Source organism: Cajanus cajan, chromosome 3 (assembly GCF_000230855.2).
Source record: "Cajanus cajan strain Asha chromosome 3, NIPB_CcT2T_4, whole genome shotgun sequence".
NCBI classification, from domain to species: domain Eukaryota; kingdom Viridiplantae; phylum Streptophyta; class Magnoliopsida; order Fabales; family Fabaceae; genus Cajanus; species Cajanus cajan.
In genome coordinates, this window is record NC_138519.1 from 6,578,012 (window position 1) to 6,595,398 (window position 17,387).

The 17,387-nt window shown below is 38.2% G+C and overlaps 2 protein-coding genes across 2 annotated transcripts; both read right to left on the bottom strand.

Annotated features, from left to right (window-relative positions):
- Nucleotides 1-722: 722 nt before the first annotated feature.
- Nucleotides 723-4,478, bottom strand: LOC109795928 (Transketolase). The gene is made up of 7 exons (XM_020355499.3): nt 3,999-4,478; nt 3,374-3,464; nt 3,177-3,282; nt 2,816-3,098; nt 2,407-2,555; nt 2,163-2,316; nt 723-1,939 (listed from the first exon to the last, which is right to left on the bottom strand). The coding sequence occupies exons 1-7, from the start codon at nt 4,443-4,445 to the stop codon at nt 980-982; spliced, it is 2,190 nt and encodes a 729-aa protein (XP_020211088.1). The 5' UTR covers nt 4,446-4,478; the 3' UTR covers nt 723-979.
- A 7,688-nt stretch (nt 4,479-12,166) lies between these two features.
- On the bottom strand, nt 12,167-17,365 carry LOC145955994 (uncharacterized). The gene has a single exon (XM_083071549.1). It carries the CDS (start codon nt 17,363-17,365, stop codon nt 12,167-12,169), a length of 5,199 nt encoding a protein of 1,732 aa, XP_082927675.1.
- Between the last annotated feature and the right edge of the window lie 22 nt (nt 17,366-17,387).

A 17,387-nucleotide genomic window follows, 5' to 3' on the forward strand; every position in this document is an offset into this window, starting at 1 on the left:
AATATTTTTATTACTCTAGTATTTTGTGATTGAAACAAAATTATTTTATGATTTATTGAGTAACAACAAATAAAAAAGTTGTCCTGACTTACTTTATTTTCCTTAACTTTTTTGTAATCACAAGTGAGACTTGTCCCATGACATAACTTTTTAGCAAATTAAACAGACCCAAACATTTTGAAGAAAAGGGGATAGATAAAGCAACATATCTCCATAACAAATATCTGAACCATTCATTACATTATCTCTTTTTTCTAATTACTGTACACTAACTAATCAACGGTTAAATTGAGAAAAGTGTGAAGAAAAAAAATTAATTACCTATACACTACTTTTTTACACCGATAACCAATCATATCTTTTAATAATGTCATTTTATTTGTTTATTTAATTAAATAAAAATAAAATAAAATAATTTAAAAAATATGATTAATTGGCGGTATAAAAAATTTTACACCGACAATATATGAATAATTAACTAGAGAAAAAATACGTAGAATAGAATTTTTTAATTAAAACAGAAATGTTAGATGGGAAGATAAAAAAGGGTTGTGGAAAAATCAATGTCCCTAATAAAATAGGCCCATTCTATGTAAAATCCGTGGGATTAAATAGGAAATAAACAAATACTTTTTTAGCAACCTAAAAATACTTCATAAAGTAAGTAACAAACAAAAAAAGTTATCCACAACAACTTTTCTCGACTTGGTTTGGCTGGAAAATGAACAAATGCTATGAGTGTATTAGCAATTGAATTTAATCATGTGGCAGTGCAAAACTCAATTGTCAAATAGTTATTACAAGTTCACAAAATCTTTGATCTGTGCTTTTTCTTCACTTTGAACCCCAATAAAAGGATATTTAACCTTTACTTATTCAAGCCACGGAATGCTCTTGAAACAACCCCCACTCTTTGTAAATATCAACCAAAACCAGAAGAAAAAAATGAAAAGTTCTAAATGAGCAGAAACTAAAACATCTAGATAAGCTCTTTTGCTGCAGCAACAACAGCTTCCTTAGTGATACCAAATTCTTTGTATATTTTTCCTGCTGGAGCACTAGCTCCAAATCGATCAATACCTATTGCTTTTCCTTTGGCTCCAACAATTTTCTCCCACCCAAATGTTGATCCTGCCTCAATGCTAACTCTGGCTGAAACAGCAGCAGGCAAAACACTCTCCTTGTAGGCTTCTGATTGCTCATCAAAAAGTTCCCAAGAAACAAGGGAAACAACTCTAACAGCCTTCCCTTCCTTTCTCAAGTCATCAGCAGCTTTGGCAGCAATTTCCAACTCGGAACCGGTTCCAATCAAAATGACATCAGGCTTGTTGCCTGTTGAGTTGTCTGAAATGGTGTAACCACCCTTTTCAACTCCTTCGATAGAAGTTCCGGGAAGCTGGGGCAGTTTTTGCCTGGAAAGGGCAAGGATGGAGGGTCTCTTCCTGTTGACCACAGCAACTTTGTATGCTCCAGCTGTTTCATTGCCATCAGCAGGACGAAGCATCAAAATATTTGGCATTGCCCGGAAGCTGGCCAGGTGCTCTACAGGCTGGTGGGTTGGCCCATCCTCTCCAAGTCCTATTGAATCATGGGTCATGACATAAATTACCCCAGCTTCGGATAGGGCCGAAAGCCGTATGGCACCCCTCATGTAGTCAGTGAAAACAAAGAAAGTTGCGCAATATGGAATGAGTCCAGGGCTGTGAAGAGCAATGCCATTGCAGATCGCTCCCATACCGTGTTCTCTGACACCAAATCTGACATTGCGCTCTGAAGGAGTATCCTTTTGGAAGTCCCCAGACATTTTTAGCAAGGTCATGTTGGAAGAAGCAAGATCAGCACTACCACCAAGAAGACCAGGAAGAACCTTTGCAAGGGCGTTGAGGTTTTGCTGAGACAGGTTTCTGGTGGCATCAGCTGGGCTCTCTGGTGTATACGTCTGAAATCAAATGGGATGTTAGGTTTTGTTATTTGGAATAACATTTTGAAGCCCATACAACTATACTGATATGTGAAAAAAGAAAAATAAATAGAAGGCTATTAAATCATAATGCTCACGAACATCAGATTTATGATCAAAATTGGATAGTACATAATCCAAGCCTTAAAAAGTTACATTCGTGTACAAATAAAGTACAACCCATGAGTTTAGAATTACTCACCGGAAGTGCTTTCTCCCAACCGGCAGGCAATTCACCATTGATAATAGACTTCAATTCTGCAGCTTCTTCCTTGTATTTCTTTTCATATTCAGCAAACTTAGCATTCCACTCAGCTTCAAGTGCAGCACCCTCAGGGATGTGGCGACTCCAATGCCTGGGGACAGCAAGCAATTTTTATTCAGTATCATATAAACCTCAACAGTGTCACAGGAAACAGATAAATCTCTAAACCCATTATCCATACTTTTTGACATCCTCAGGCACATGGAAAGGCTCATATGGCCATCCAAGATTCTGTCTTGTGGCATCAACTTCTTTGGCACCCAATGCACTTCCATGCACACTGTAGGAGTTAGCCTTGTTAGGAGAACCATAACCAATGGTTGTCGTGACCTGAAATGGATAAAATCAGCAAAAGACTAACCAGCAGCACTTGATAAACAAATGGGCCCATAATTTACTACTTCAATTTCACACCTATAATATCCAGCTTCTCAAAAGAGATAGTACAATACAATGCACTCTATAGTAAAGGAAATCATGTTTGTAACACTAGTTTAAAAGAATCCCTATAATGCATGACAGATTATGATAGTCATAATTACAATTTACAAGCCAGAAACTTATGTATATTGTTGCCTTGATAAACTAACCTTGATCAGGGTGGGTCTGTCTTTAACAGCTTTTGCTTCCTTAATGGCAGCACGAATATCATCATAGCCATTATTTCCATTCTTTACCCAGATAACATGCCACCCAAGTCCCTCAAAACGACTATCAACACTCTCAGTGAACGCAATCTCTGTGTTACCATCAATTGAAATGTGATTGTCATCATAAAATGCTATCAGCTTCCCCAGTCCCCAGTGGCCAGCAAGTGAGCACGCTTCATTTGCAATTCCCTCCATTTGACAACCATCACCCAATATAACATATCTGCATAAAATAATCTCCATTAGCAAAACATCACACAAATAAAAGCCTTGCAAGCTGCATAAGATTTGGCTATTTTACGTGTAATGGTCAATAATCTCGTTATCAGGCTTGTTAAATCTTGCAGCCAAGTGCTTCTCCGCAAGGGCCAAACCAACAGCATTGGCAATACCCTGACCAAGAGGACCTACAAAATTTGCAATAATAGATGAATAACTAAACATCAAAAAGAAAAAGAATTACTATTCTAGTACACAAGCTCTTAACTCATATCAAACCTGTTGTGACTTCGATTCCAGGTGTCTCGAAATTCTCAGGGTGTCCCGGAGTTCTACTCCCCCATTGGCGAAATTCCTTCAAATCCTCTTGCTAAAAAGTCAACGCCCCCAAAAAAAGCAACAACTTCAATTCAGTCTTTGATCAAGGTTTGCACAAACTCATCAAACTTCTCACAAACGTATCAAAAACACCAAGCAGTGAAAAACAATCACAAACCCATTTAAAAGAACTTACACTTTTAACCAACCAGAAATTATTCTAAGCATGTCTTTCAACATAGTTACTGTAAATTCATACAACACAACAATTTGTGGTTGAATGAATGACAATACCAAAAATCCTTTACCTGGTAGTGCAGTCAACCTAAATTTAAATCAAATTCACTCCCACCCCCACCCCCACATCACAACAAATTCAGTCATCGATCAACATCACGCACTCATAAACAAACACAACCCAATTAAAAAAAAAACTTTTTTTTTTCAAATTAGCGTACTTAGATCTGCAAGTGATCACCCAACCCACAAAACCAAAGCTACACCCCACCCACCCACAAACGCAAAACCCCGAAAGCAACAAACTTTAACAGATCCAGGCAACCCCACGTCCATTTCCAATCCGTACCTTGACGCTGTCGTATCCGGCGAGGTGGAGCAGCGCGTACTGGAGCATGCATCCGTGTCCAGCGGAGAGAACGAAGCGATCGCGGTTGAACCAGAAAGGGTTCTTAGGGTTGTACCGCATGGCCTCGTCGTAGAGCACGTGCCCCATCGGCGCGCACCCCATGGGGAGGCCGGGGTGGCCGGAGTTGGCCTTCTCCACGGCGTCCACAGCCAGGAACCGGATCGTGTTCACCGACTTCTCCACCAGCGCGGCCTCCGCGGGGGCCTTCTCGACTGTCCTCACGGAGACGGAGGCGCGCACGGAGGCGGGGCGGCGGCGGAGGGCGAGGGAGAGAGGGGTGGCGGCATGGCGGAGGGCGAGGGGGAGGCGGAGCGAGGGGCGGTCGGAGGAGGGGAGGGCGGCGGGGCGGAGGAGGGCAGGCTGGGAGAGGGAGAGAGAGGAAGGCATGGTTGGGAGAGAGTGAGAGTGATGGGTCCATTGTGGTCTGTGGAAGTTGGTTTTGTAGGGAGTGCTTGTTGAGATTGTCGCCCACAGAAGACTGCTACAGTGTGGACTTTGGAGAGAGAAAGGTTACAATATTAAATTTTTTGTTGTTGTTGTTGTTGGAAATAATGTGATTATGATGTATTTGGGGTTGGTGGCATGTGGGAGAAACAATTTTCATTTTCGGATAAATCCAAACAACCAACTCAAATGGACTTTTTTTAATTAAACCAAACACCTTCGATTATTGCCTCTCACTTCTCAGGCCTATTATTCTGTTCAGAGATACCCAAATTTTATCTGATACATGTTGGATTTTTATTTATGTTAAAGTAATGTTTAGTTCGAAAAAGTTACATATTATTCATTATTTTATGACATCGTGTAAATAATAGTAAAAAAAAAGTGACTAATAATAAACTTTTGATTACATGTATTTATTCAACAATGGTAGAGAGATACTTTGAAATCAAATAGGTTAATCCATTTATTAGTGGTGTAGATAATTATATAAATATGAAGTATTTGTAGATTTTGTCTTCTTAATTTTGTGTTTTTTTAAAAAGAGAAAAGTTCAACTTTATTCAAATTTAACAATTTTTGTTTCTTAATAATCATGATATTTATATGTAATGTTTATTGTTCAAAATAATGACTAATCTCTATTAGAGACATAAATATATGCATGATGAGTATTTTTCTTTAAATATAATTTATTTTATACCTAAAATTAAAATTTGAATAATAAATAATTTGATTAAGAAATACAAATTATTATTACTTATGTCAATATTATCCGTTTAAATTTAACAACTTATTAGTAATAATTTTACTTTAAAATCAAATATTTTAATTTTATAAATAAAAATTTTGTATTTCTTCCATTTTTGTCTTTTTATTTAAGATATTTATTAATTAAATTGAATATAATTTTTTAAAAAAAGTCCTATTCATCAACCCTTATATATAAAATATAAATGACTATTTTGTGCATTTAGAAATTTTTTTGACAAAACGATTTTTAAAAATTATTTAAATTTTATATTTAATTTGATTTTTATTTATCATGATTATTTATTAATAAATTATCATTAAATAAAAATAATTTTGTGTTACAATATAAATTATTTATCATAAATTTAAAATATAAGTTATGTATTTAAAATATCTATTTGTTTTAAATTTTACTCTATGCATCGCATATCTTAAATACCAACTATATTCAATCATTTCAATTTCTTAATCCATATGCAATCAAATTGATTTAAAACTTGAATCGAATTCAATCTAAGTCTTAACTTTTAAGATTAAATAAATAATGAGATTTATAATAAACAATATCACAAATAGAGGGATGTGAACAATGGTTGCACTATATTATTGATTACATGATTGTTGAATATAAATAAGTTTTGCATAGATAAAATAAGAAAAGAAATAATAACTTATAAAACACACATATACTTTAATGATTAAAGATTTTTTGAGTGATGATCATAAAATAAAACTATATTTTATTATTGTAGAATTATGTGTAAAATAATCTTATATCTCCTCAAATAATAATTCATCAATGATATAGAGTTGTACCGCATCATTATCACGCAATGAAGGTAAAAATGGAGAAGAAGAAGAAGGTTGTTGCAAAACCAAAGTAGGTGAGCCATGAGATGTAAACAAACTTGAATACACTTGTTGTGTTGAAGACAATCTTTTTCCTCTCTTAGCGCTTGTTATCGTTGCCATTCAAGGATCTCTTCACCATAATCAAAGAGGAAATTATCATAAACGAAACTAATGTTTGGATGGTGCAAAATCTAATTTTTTGTTTTGTTTTGAATAAATGACATGAAATGTGAGGACCAACTCTAACTACAATAGCCTACCAGTAGTGGATTTGGATAATTTAGCTAAAGTTTTGTATTTAAATGTCATTTAATGTATGATTATCAGCCTGGCAAGAGAGTTTGGGTATTTTTCAAAGTCTTTTGATCAATACTTTTTTATTATTATATTATTTATGTAAAGTATTTATTATTTCTCACTGACACGATCAAACTTTATTATAGACATTGTACGTAAAAAAATCATTATTGTTTACGAAAAGAAAAATCATCATTTCCACCTTTATACATTAAAAAAAATGTGTTACTCTTCATTGATTTTAATGCAAGTGAATTTATTAGCAGTGACAAAGTATTGTAAATGAATATTCTAAGATTTGTTTTTCGGTTCTATAACTTTATTCATTTTTTAATTAATTTTTTTATAAGCTCATTTTTTAATATTATACACATATATATACATATATTCTGAGTTTAATATATGAAATGATGTTTTCAAGCATCACATAAAAAGTTTTTTATTTAATTTTTTTTACACAAATTAAGATAAATTTATTTTTAATTCTCAAGATAATACTTTTAGACTTTTAGTCACTATAATGTTAAAAAAAAACTAAATTTTTTATTTAAATATCATTAGTGAATATGTAAAAAAAATCATTTATTATTAAATTTGTTATATAAAATTTTATAAATTTGTGTGTCCGAAGTTGGAGAAATGAAATTTTCATTATTTGAAAAAAATATGATATACAAGTCTCAAATGTTTGTTCATGAACCTAAATTAGAAAAAGGATGGTTAAATTTGTATGATAAATCTATATGATTAAAATTGTATATGAATCCTTTATAATTATGTTTGAACTTGATGTTAAAAAGTAAAAATGAGATAAGTTTTTTATTCATCATGAGAAAATATAAAATATTATAATCCTAAATATTTATCTCTATCTAACAAATTGAAAAGACGAGACTCTAATTGTTAAATAAATATTATGTTCATCAATGGAAAAATTGAGCTATGAACTTCAAATTTTTGTCCTTGAGTCGACAAAAGTCATTTTAATTCACAAAAATAAAATGAAAATTTATGATTATGATTGATTCTGAAATAATAAATAGAGTTGATTATTATTTAATTTTTTATTTATCATAAAAAAATACAAGATATTAAAATCTTATATATATATATATAGATTTAGTAAAAATATCATATTAAATATATCTAATATGTGATCATCAGTGCTATAAATGATCTTGAGGAATCAAACAATTTTTATTTTCAAAATTACATGAACTAAAAAATTAATTTTAAATTTTAAAAATTAAAAACAAGGTTATCTAAAATTTAAGGAGCTTAGAAAATAATTTTTGAAAAAGTTTATTGAAAAGATTCAAAACTAATTGTTAATAATATTGAGTCATATAAAAAGAGAAATAAAAATTGACCACGATAAATCATGTTAAAATATAATAATAGGTTACTTTTTAACAAAATATTTGTCAGAAAGAAAATACATTTTTTTAAAATAAGAAAGCTAAGATAAAAAGATAACAATGTGGCAGGAACATTTGTTCAACACATGGTCCATGGGAATCAGAAGGGTCAGTATTACCAAACCCACATTTCAACAACCACCCTCACATTTATGGATATATAACATCATCATCACACTTTTGCTTTTTCTCTTTATTTTTTTAATAACCATGGTATTTGAAAAAAATTATTTATCAATTTCTTTGATAATTAATCTTTATTAAATAATTTAACCGAATAATTTTATTAAGTCTGTCTTGTTAATTATATTTTTTTCATATAAAATATTCAAATTTGATATTATACATAAAGAAATTAAATTTAGTATCACTCAATCATTTACTTATTGATTAACATAGTTTAACTTTGAAATATTCTGTATAAACTTTGTGAGTTTATATATTATCATTTAATTTTACATTGTTAAAAGTCTGACTAAAAATATTTGTTTTTTTTTAAATACATGTCAATCCGTTACATATATAATGTATTTGGTAAAATTAATTTATAAATCGATTGAAAACTTATATAAATTAACAGAAAACTTATAAATTTACTAAAATTTAATAAGTTATAAAATGAAAAATTACCAAATTGAATTAAAAATATTTGATAAAATTAGTTAATAAGTAATTTGGTTGGTATAAATTGACATAGTTATTATTTAATAATGAAAGTAAAAGAATAACATATAAAAAAATAATTTTTAAATTAAAAATAATAACTTTTTAATAAACCAATGATGATGATAAAAAAGAAGGAGAAAAAAATTTAAGAACTTATAAATTATAAACTATTTTAATTAACTAACAAAAAAAATAATAAATTTTAAAATAAATTATCATATTAAACAAATTTTCTTTAATTAGATTAACTCATAAACTTGATAAAGTATTTTTTTTATTCATTCCTGGAGTATCTATTGCTGATAGTAGTAACTAATCTCCTCGCTATGTTAAAGAGTAAAATAGCTTATGCGACTGCATACACAAGACAGAATTCAAACTCCTAATCTTACTTAAATGTAAATCAACTTCTATTACTAAATTACACGTTTGGAATTATTAATGATGTATTTAAACTCATTATATTACAAATCTTATTTTTTTTTTAATATCAAGGTATATATATAAGGCTGGTACACTTGAATTGAATCGAAAAAGATAGAGCAGGAACCATGATAGACTTTGAAGTTTGAACCAACCTACCATTCTTGATGATTGAGACTGCAGAAGTTGATGTTTCTTGACGACTCAGAACTGAGAATTCAGAAGTTGTCGTTTCCTAAGCCTTTACGTTCAGCAAGTGTATAGTTTTGTCCCCTTTACGTTTCCTATGAGTTAATAAATATCATAAACATAAAATTGGTCCTTAGTATCTGAATTACGTCCCTTTCTTTCAAAGGGCCAAAAGTCCTATATGAAAGTAAAACAAAATATATAATTCAACAAAAATAATATAACACGAATGAGTGACGTGTTCATCATTAATTTCCACTTTCTGTTTTTTAAAAAATAATTTTCATTTTAATATCACCAGCAGCCGGGTGTCGGGACAGTAGTTTCTTTTCCCAACTCAAGGGTCCATTGCATAGTGTTCAAGAAATAAATAAAAAACAATTGAACTAAACTAAATTGATTGGAAACTCAGCTTAATTATTTTTATAAAAAAAACTAAACTAAAGTATTTTGATAAAATACCAAATTGAAATATATAATTGTTCCGGCCACTGGATGCGCTAGGGTTTTTTCCTAGATCAAGCCGCAAAGCCAGAGCATTCAAAAGTGTAATCTGCCTTCTCAACTCTAAGGTTTAGGGTTTTATGGTGCGTCGTTCATGGGCTACTTGGGCCCCGAGGATCAAGGGATTTTCCTAACCGTAAATATTTGAGGAATATTTTATCGTATAGGTTGGGATTTTATTCTTGATATTGGAACAGCATTTACATGGGAGGGGTAAGTCGGATTCTGGCCGAGTACCCCTGGTTGAGCAAACAGGTCGGCTATTTACCGAATGAACCCAGCCTAGTCGATCTTCGACCGACTAGGCCCCCAAACGAGAGGTTCGGTCGGTAATGTACCGAGCTCCCCTCTAGAGGGGATGGTGCTGGACATGCCCGTAATTGGGTTCAGACCGAGTATCCTCTCTCTTAGGGGAAGGACTCGGATTAAAGCTGAGTAGTGGGTTGCGATCGCCATACCGCCAAGAGTAAGGTCGTGTCGGATTATTACCGAGACGGTACACTTGCCTTCCAGCCTCGAGCCTATAAGGCAAAGAGGCTTAGTACCTGGTCATCTGGTCGGCTATTTACCGAGACGCTACACTTGCCTTCCAGCCTCGAGCCTGTAAGGCAAAGAGGCTCAGTGTCTGGTCATCTAGTCGGCTATTCGCCAAAAAGCCGACTAGGAAAAAATGCAAATATTTTTTCTAAGTTAAAAATGGAATTTCCGTCTAATCGCCAAAAAGCCGACTAGGAAAAAATGCGAATATTTTTTCTAAGTTAAAAATGGAAATTCTGTCTAATCGCCAAAAAGCCGACTAGGAAAAAATGCGAATATTTTTTCTAAGTTAAAAATGGAATTTCCGTCTAATCGCCAAAAAGCCGACTAGGAAAAAATGCGAATATTTTTTCTAAGTTAAAAATGGAATTTCCGTCTAATCGCCAAAAAGCCGACTAGGAAAAAATGCGAATATTTTTTCTAAGTTAAAAATGGAAATTCCGTCTAATCGCCAAAAAGCCGACTAGGAAAAAATGCAAATATTTTTTCTAAGTTAAAAATGGAATTTCCGTCTAATCGCCAAAAAGCCGACTAGGAAAAAATGCAAATATTTTTTCTAAGTTAAAAATGGAAATTCCGTCTAATCGCCAAAAAGCCGACTAGGAAAAAATGCGAATATTTTTTCTAAGTTAAAAATGGAATTTCCGGCTAATCGCCAAAAAATCGACTAGGAAAAATGCAAATATTTTTTCTAAGTTAAAAATGGAATTTCCGTCTAATCGCCAAAAAACCGACTAGGGAAAAATGCAAATTTTTTCTAAGTTAAAAATGGAATTTCCGTCTAATCGCCAAAAAATCGACTAGGAAAAATGCAAATATTTTTTCTAAGTTAAATTGGAAACCAACAAATTTAATCGTTCAAATACCGAGCAAACAACTCCTAAAAATCAGCTAAGTTTAAATCAATTTTGAGTCTACCTAGTCGTCTTAATACCGACTAGGGCAAATATAAAACCACCTAGTCGTCTAAATACCGAGAAGACGACTCAAAAAAAAAAATCATCTAAGTTTGAATCAATTTTGAAATTACCTAGTCGTCTAAATACCGACCAGGCTAGAGACAGAATTTTAATAAGTTAAATCTGGATGTCCACGGATCTACCCATCCAAATCCCGGGTAGGAATTACTAATAATTTTCCCGAGTGAAACTAATGAATGTACTCGCCAAACTGGCGAGTAGAAGGAACTGATATTCGTTCAAGTTGAAACCAATGAAAGTACTCGTCTAAATGCCGAGTTTGGAGATGGTCAAAAGTTAAAACGCGATGTGTTTCCACCGTAGCTAGTCGGTCATTCACCGAGTATCTTCTCGGTATCATTTCCCAATTTAAAAATGGATTTTCCCACCAGTTTACCGGAAATTTTTTAAGTTAAATGGTGGACTTTCTCTACCTAATCGTCTGAATCCCGAATTCGTCAAGGTAAACGGCCAGAATCCAATGTGAGATTCCGAGTTTTTCAAACGAGTTGTTTATACTCGCCCCGCCGGCATTCATCCGATCAATCACGAGTTCTATCCTCGTCCAGTCGGAATCCAACCGATCAATCACGAGTTCTTCAGATTGTTTATGCTCGCCCCGTCGGCATTCATCCGATCAATCACGAGTTCTATACTCGCCCAGTCGAAATCCAACCGATCAATCACGAGTTCTTCAAATTGTTTTATACTCGCCCCGTCGGCATTCATCCGATCAATCACGAGTTCTATACTCGCCCAGTCGGAATCCAACCGATCAATCACGAGTTCTTCAAATTGTTTTATACTCGCCCCGTCGGCATTCGTCCGATCAATCACGAGTTCTATACTCGCCCAGTCGGAATCCAACCGATCAATCACGAGTTCTTCAAATCCTTGAAAATGACACATGTTATAAACCGTGAAAACAAACAACTTGAAATGCCATTTATTAAAAATTGAATAAGTGGTGCCTCGTTAAAAACCTTCTCAGCGAAAACCCCTCTCATTTTTACGGGGACAAAATACTGAGTTAGGAAAAGAGTGCACCTAGTACAAATGTTTGAGATTAGCTATAGTAAAAACGCAAATTTGCAGCATTCCACGTCCTCGGTATTAGCCCTCCATCCAAGGTCCTCAATCGGTAAGCTCCTTTTCCGACCACATCGTCAATTTTGTAGGGCCCGACCCATTTGGGTGACAGCTTGTTTTTTATCTGAGTTATTTGAGCGCGTTTCAGAACCAGGTCGCCTACAATAAAATTTCTTGGGTTTACCTTTGTGTTGTACTTGAAGGTTGCCCTTCTCTGAGCCGCTACTTGATTTATTCTAGCTCTTTCTCTTGTTTCTGCAATCAAGTCTAAATCAATTCGTCTTCCCTGGTCGGATTCTTCTTCGGAAAAAGCTGTAGCGCGTACTGACGGTTCTGCAATTTCAATCGGGATCATGGCGTCTGTTCCGTATACCAGATTGAAAGGAGTATCTTGGGTCGTTGAATGAACAGTCGTGTGGTATGACCACAGCACTCGAGGAAGTTCTTCCACCCATGAAGCACCTGATTCTTGCACACGCTTCCTCAAACCCGATAGAATTACCTTGTTTGCCGACTCGGCCTGGCCGTTAGCCTGTGGATGTTCAACGGACGTGAATGCCATTCGGATGCCGACTCCTTTGCAAAAGTCTCGGACTCTCGTGCTTGCAAATTGTGTCCCATTATCGGATACAAGCATTTGAGGGACTCCATATCTGCAGACCACATTCTTCCAAAGAAACGTTCTGACCTTTTCTGCCGAGATGGTTGCCACCGGCTCCGCTTCGATCCACTTGCTAAAGTAGTCTACTGCTACTATCAAAAATTTCAGCTGCCGCACAGAGATCGGAAATGGACCGAGAATATCGATTCCCCATTTGTGAAAAGGCCAAGGAGACAAGATCGAATGTAGTCGCTCAGCTGGAGAATGGTGCAGGGTAGCGTGTCGTTGGCATCCATCACATTTCTGGACCCAATTGACGCAGTCGTTCCTCAAAGACGGCCAGAAGTAACCTGCACGGGCAACCTTGTAGACCAAAGCTCGGCCACCAATATGGCTACCGCACATTCCACTATGTATCTCGTCCATCACTCTCTGCGCTTGTGGCATAGTCAAACATCTCAGGAGAGGAGAGCTAAAACCTCTTCGATACAGCCTTTCATTGATGACTACGAACCTGGCTGACTCCCTTTGCACCAACGATGCCTCCCTCTTGTCTTTCGGTAACTCCCCCCGAGTCAAATATTCAATGTATGGCGCCATCCAGGAATTTAGCTCTTCCTGGATGAATAGGACATTTCCTCGCACCTCGTTTATACTTGGTTGCGACAGCGTTTCCTGGATGACTGACCGAGTAGCTCCTGGTTTCTTTGTGCTTGCGAGCTTGGAGAGCAGGTCGGCCCTAGAATTTTGCTCTCTTGGTACATGATTAAGTGTGAATTTTTGGAAGTTTTCCGAAAGGTGCTTAACCTTCTCCAAGTACTTGGCCAGTTGAGGGTCCTTTGCTTGGAAAGTACCGGCTACCTGTCCCGTGATTAATTGAGAATCGCTTCGTGCTGATAAGCTTGTCGCCCCCATTTTCTTTGCGAGTGTCATACCGGCCAACAATGCTTCATACTCGGCCTGGTTATTACTTGCCCGGAACTCAAATCGCAAAGACTGTTCCAACAAAATTCCTCCCGGTCCTTCCAAAACAATCCCTGCTCCACTTCCTCCAAGGTTCGAAGCTCCATCTACTGATAGGATCCACTGCGTGTCTTCAGTTCGAACCTCCCCCACTGGTGAGGTTAATTCCATTACGAAGTCGGCCAGCGCCTGAGCTTTGATTGCGCCTCTCGGTTCATACTTGATGGAGTGCTCCAACAACTCCACCGACCACTTCATCATCCTTCCTGCCAAGTCAGGTTTTTGCAGTATTTGCCTAATCGGGTGATCTGTTCTGACTACCACCTCGTAGCTCTGGAAGTAATGTCTCAACTTGCGTGCCGTAACCAGTATCGCCAGGGCTAACTTCTCGATTTTTTGGTAACGAATCTCCGCACCTTGCAGCACCCTGCTAACAAAATAAATAGGCATTTGAGAATTACCTCTTTCTTGTACTAAGACTGCACTGATGGCGCTATCGGAGGCCGACAAATACATCAGTAAAGGGAGATTGGCTTGCGGTTTGGAGAGTATTGGTGGCGAGGTGAGAGACTGTTTGAGCTCGCCGAACGCCTTCTCACATTCCTCTGTCCACGCAAAACGGTCGTTTTTCCTCAAGCACTGGAACAAAGGCAACGATTTATCCGCTACCTTGGAGAGGAACCGAGAGAGGGAAGCCATCCTTCCAGTTAGTTGCTGGACCTCTTTTACTGTCGCCGGGCTTCTCATATTGATGATCGCGGAACACTTCTCGGGATTCGCTTCAATACCACGATGAGTCAGTAGGAAACCGAGGAACTTTCCTGCTTGGACACCGAAGGAGCACTTCGCAGGATTCAATTTGAGTTGATAACGCGCCAAAGTGTCGAAGCATTCCTGCAAGTCGGCGGAATGCCGAGAGAAGCTGTCCGACTTTACCACCATATCATCCACGTATGCCTCGACATTCCTCCCTAGCTGCTTTGCCAGGACTTTGTCCATGAGCCGCTGATACGTTGCTCCCGCGTTCTTCAAACCGAAAGGCATGACCCTGTAGCAACAAGTAGCCTGATCGGCTATGAAGGCCGTTTTGTCCTCATCTGCTGGATGCATCCGGATCTGGTTGTAACCGGAATAGGCGTCCATGAAACTTAACAACTCGTATCCCGAAGCACCGTCGACGAGGCAGTCTATGTTGGGGAGTGGATATGAGTCTTTCGGACAAGCTTTGTTCAGGTCAGTGAAATCTGTGCACATCCTCCAACTTCCATTACTTTTTCGTACCATTACTACGTTCGCCAGCCACGTCGGGTATTGAATTTCCCGAATGTGGCCAGCTGCCAGCAATTTCCTTGTCTCCTCCACTATAGCCTTCCTTTTGTCTTCTCCAAACTTTCGCCTTTTCTGAATTACAGGTTTCGCCTTGGGGTCGACCATGAGGTGGTGACATAAGAAATCAGGATCAATACCCGGCATATCTCCGGCACTCCATGCGAAGGCCGATATGTTGCTCTTTAGCACTGTGATTAGACCTTCCTCGTCTTCCTTGTTTAAGGATACACCAATCTTGACAATTTTTCCCTCGGTCAGGGTAACCTCCTTTACATCCTCCGCTGGGGCTGGTCTGGTATCAAAATGATTCACTCTCGGATCCAACTCGATCGACTGAACACCCCGATCAACCTGTGTCACGTATAGATGTCGCCTCGCCCTCAAACTGTCCTCGTAGCATTTCCTCGCTACGTCTTGGTCCACGCAGACAACACCTACCCTTCCGCTGGGTAAAGGGTACTTCAGCTTCAAGTGAGGAGTGGAGACGACCGCTCCCAGCTTATTTAGTGTTGGTCTTCCGACTAGTATGCTGTAGGATGATTGAGCGTTTACTACTAGGTATCGGACAGTGACAGTTTTCATGTCGTCTCCCTGGCCAAATGTTGTCTCCAAGTCGGCATATCCCCTGGCTGTCACCTGATCGCCTGCAAAACCAACTAACGTACCTGCGTACGGCATGAGACGATCGGCCGGAATCTTCATCCCGACAAAAGCTTCCCAGAACATGATGTCTGCCGAACTGCCTTGGTCCACCAATACTCGTTTTACATTGTACCCCATGACGATTGCCGAGACAACTATAGGGTCATCCTCATGGGGGGATACCCCCTCAAAGTCGGCATCTGAAAAAGTGATGGGAGGCCGAGAAGGCCTCGCCCAATCGGCCACAGACAAAACCGACCGAGAGTATCTCTTCCGAGCCGCCGAAGTCGGCCCTCCTCCAGCAAATCCACCTGCGACTGTGTTGAAGTCTCCATGAACGGCCTGCTGGTGAGCTTCCGTAACTTTCTGTGGGGGATCCCTTAGGGGTGATCTCACTTCTCGCCTTCCTCCCCTGGCGTCTTCATTCCCCGGCCTTCGCCGTCTGTCGGATGAGCCCTCACCCTGCTTTCCGGCAATAAACTTCTTCAAGCGACCCTCCTTAATAAGGCGTTCAATCTGCCTACCCAAGACGAAACAACTCTCCGTCGCATGTCCGTGGGTTCGGTGAAACTCGCACCACTCGGATTTGAGAGGTCCCAACTGTCTGTCAGTCGGCGCGGGAAATTCAAAAAGCGATGCGCTGCTCACATCATGCAATACGTGGCGTCTGGGGACATTAAGTGGGGTGAATTTTTCTTCTTCATTGTGACGCGTCAAATCGGCCCTTGGCCTGGCGGCATAATCAGCCTTCCTGTAGTTAACCTCCTTATGATTGTAGCGATCGTGTCGCTTATTCCAATCCGACCGTGGCCGGAGATGCTTGTTTCCTTCCTTGTTGTTATTCCCCGCTTCTCGATTTTCTGCCGCTCTCTTGTTGATTTGCCCCTCCTCCGTCTTAATGTGACTCAGCGTGAAAGCTCGCACCTCCGACATCGTCTGACAACTAGCCCTTTCCAGCGCAATGTCGAAGGCTCCCGACCTCAGTCCCTTTTGGAATGCGATAACGGCCATCTTCTCATCCAGAGACGCTATCCTCAAAGCAACCTCGTTGAATCTTTGCAGGAAATCCTTCAATGACTCTTCCCGCTGCTGCTTAAGATCAAACAGATCCGACGTGATCGGCGGCTTCTTTTTGTTGGCGGCGAACTGTGCCATGAACATTCGGCTGAACACGTCAAAATCGGTGATCGATCGATCTGGTAAGCCGCTAAACCAATCAAGTGCAGCCTTTTTAAGGGTGCCCATGAACAGTTTACAACGAACTTCCATGCTTCCCCCACATATCAACATTTGGGCCCGGAAATCTGTCAAATGTTGACTGGGATCCTGCGTCCCATCAAAAGCTTCGACCTGAGGGATCCGATGATCCCTGGGGATGATCTCAGCCTCTATGGCTTCCGAGAATGGTCGAAAATCTCTAGGGACCTCCAGCATGACATCCTCCTCCAAAGTCCTGGTATTAGCCGTTATTCTGGCCTGCATCTCATCTGCCCTCCTCCTGATCTCCTCATTCTCACGTTGAATGGCTTCTTCTCTCTCCCTGGAACGCGCATTCTCCTCTCGTAGGCCGTTGATCATGGCCATCATCTCTTCCATGGTGGGGGGTTGTGAATTGTTGTTGTTGCTGCCGCCTCTCGCCATGATAGGGCGTAGGTTTTTGTGT

Bases quoted from the DNA above. Each gene is read 5' to 3' on its own strand.
- LOC109795928 (XM_020355499.3), bottom strand. From the start codon at position 4,445: ATGCCTTCCTCTCTCTCCCTCTCCCAGCCTGCCCTCCTCCGCCCCGCC. The intron at 2,556-2,815 runs GTTAGTTTATCA...TATCCATTTCAG, and splicing joins ACAGACCCACCCTGATCAAG to GTCACGACAACCATTGGTTA. The intron at 1,940-2,162 runs GTGAGTAATTCT...ATTTGATTTCAG, and splicing joins GTTGGGAGAAAGCACTTCCG to ACGTATACACCAGAGAGCCC.
- LOC145955994 (XM_083071549.1), bottom strand. From the start codon at position 17,365: ATGGCGAGAGGCGGCAGCAACAACAACAATTCACAACCCCCCACCATG.